This window comes from Penaeus monodon, chromosome 33 (genome assembly GCF_015228065.2).
Source record: "Penaeus monodon isolate SGIC_2016 chromosome 33, NSTDA_Pmon_1, whole genome shotgun sequence".
NCBI lineage: Eukaryota > Metazoa > Arthropoda > Malacostraca > Decapoda > Penaeidae > Penaeus > Penaeus monodon.
Genome location: NC_051418.1, coordinates 25,087,096 through 25,089,092, shown reverse-complemented (window position 1 = coordinate 25,089,092; position 1,997 = coordinate 25,087,096). Strand labels below are relative to the sequence as shown.

General features: G+C 41.5%; 1 protein-coding gene across 1 annotated transcript in view; it reads right to left on the bottom strand.

The window, feature by feature from the left end:
- Positions 1-13: 13 nt before the first annotated feature.
- The window catches only part of LOC119594182, a 26,491-nt gene continuing 24,507 nt past the window's right edge, over positions 14-1,997 (bottom strand). The window contains exon 5 of the mRNA XM_037943252.1: positions 14-1,873. Coding sequence (XP_037799180.1) covers positions 1,751-1,873 — 123 coding nt within the window. The 3' untranslated portion in view covers positions 14-1,750. The remainder of the gene's footprint in view (positions 1,874-1,997) is intronic.

Here is a 1,997-nt window from a genome sequence, read left to right as displayed (position 1 = left end):
TTGCATAAACAACCATCTAAATTCTTTTCTAAGCCAAATAGAAAGGCAGTGTAAATCACCAACTGATCTACTGGAAGCAGTTTATAACATCTTCATAAAACTTGTATGATTATTTTTTTCAGACTATATTTTCCTTATGGTTTCACTGTAAACAAACCACAGGTTATCTGAATGCTTTGTTCATCATGATTTATGTTTTAAGATGAAAAATTAAAGTATGTTCTTAGTGCCGTCGTGTTTCTCAGTGGAGTATTTTGAAAATGATAAAAATAGTCCTTTATTGCATTTGTTTTACTATACTGAAGCAAAAATCAAAAGATATATATATTTTCTCTTCTAATGTGAGGATATCTAAATATTATCAGGCCTTATCAAAACATTTCATTTTTTTTTCTTTTTTATTAATCTGTTAGCCAGTTATGATTTTAATCTGGCTACCAGATATTCAGAACACATATTTTACCATGACCATTATCGGCCCAAAACGCAAAAAGCCAAAATTTTCCAGACAACCAAGGATTAGTCATTCCCCTTCACTCTGAATCGTGATCCACCTATATCTCACAGACATTTGTTACAATCTAAACGCCTGTAATAAGGCCTGCTTCCAGAGGATCTAGGGAACATGATTTTTACAGTGAATTTTGCATGCCTAGAAATAATCTCAGATACATTTTAGAAAAGCCTTCTTGCACAGGAACAAGTAACTACAAGTGAGATTGCATCTGGCAGCTACAGTAGGCTGGTAAATAACTACAGTTTCTATTTGCCGAGACACTTGTGTGTTGTAAAGTTTGGGCAGTGATACCAATAACCAATATAACTTTGTTATCTGGATAAATGCATTGCAACATACATGATTCTGGGCTCATATGCCAAGTAACTATCATGAGTAATACGGCCCCTTAGAAATAAGAAGCCTGGCATCCTTGTCAGCAAAAGAGGCAGGGTACCTCGCCTTTCTACTGCCTGAAGCTGACATTTACCCTCGGCCAGATATCGAGTGTCCCTGCATCTCCAGTCTTCAGTGGTTTCCAGTCTCGAAATTGCTTCTTGTATTATTCAGAATTCGTGCTTTATATCTACGTCACTGTTTTTAAAAGATTTTTTTTTTGTTCAAAAAATTCTTCTGTCACAGAGCTAATTTGATGCCATTGATTATGGTCCGGACGCAGTAACGCCAACACTGATAACCGATTTTCAAATGCATTCTACTTTCCCACTCTATAATCGGCCGGTCTACGCATTTTATTTTAGGGTAAGTTACGACTTGGTATCTGACAAGCTATCAGTTACGGTTTAGCACAGCTCATAAAGTTACCGAATACAATCAGTGCTCATCATTAGCAACGAAAAAATTCACAGTACTTCTCCAGCCAGAAGTTAAGTTTCCATCTCTCCTCCTGCACGAAGTTACGCTCACGGTGCCTCGCCAGCAGGAGAGTACGTCCAGCCCTCCTCCGGCGAGAAGGTACAGCCACAGTCCTCCTCTATCAGGAAGGAGCAGTCACAGTCTCTCTCCAACGGGAATGTATATTCACAGTCCTTCTCCAACGGGAAGGCGCCAAACTGCCTGTCTGCTCGACAGGGGTCGGGACCCTGGAAGCCTCAGCTTGGGTGCGTGCCTTCGAAAAGGGCCTTGAGACACACTCCTCCTGCAACGCAAGTTCTGAGCCGCAGGGCATCCTGAACAACAGTGAGTCCTTGGCGGATTGACACGGGTTCTCGGGGCGTGACCTTGCCTGGGATGCTACATGAGAGAGCAGAATGCCAGGCCGTCAGTGAGGACCTCCTGCATCAACACCTGCGTCTCCATGGGGAAGGCGCCGCCGTCGTTCATGGCATCGTCGTAGTAGTAACTGTAGTAAAGACCCTGTGGGAAGGGGACACGGTTAGGGAAGGAAGCGAAATATGTGTAGCATTCCTCTCTCTTCATATACTGAATAAACATTTATGAATAAACATCTATACACATACATGTACGTATTGATGGATAA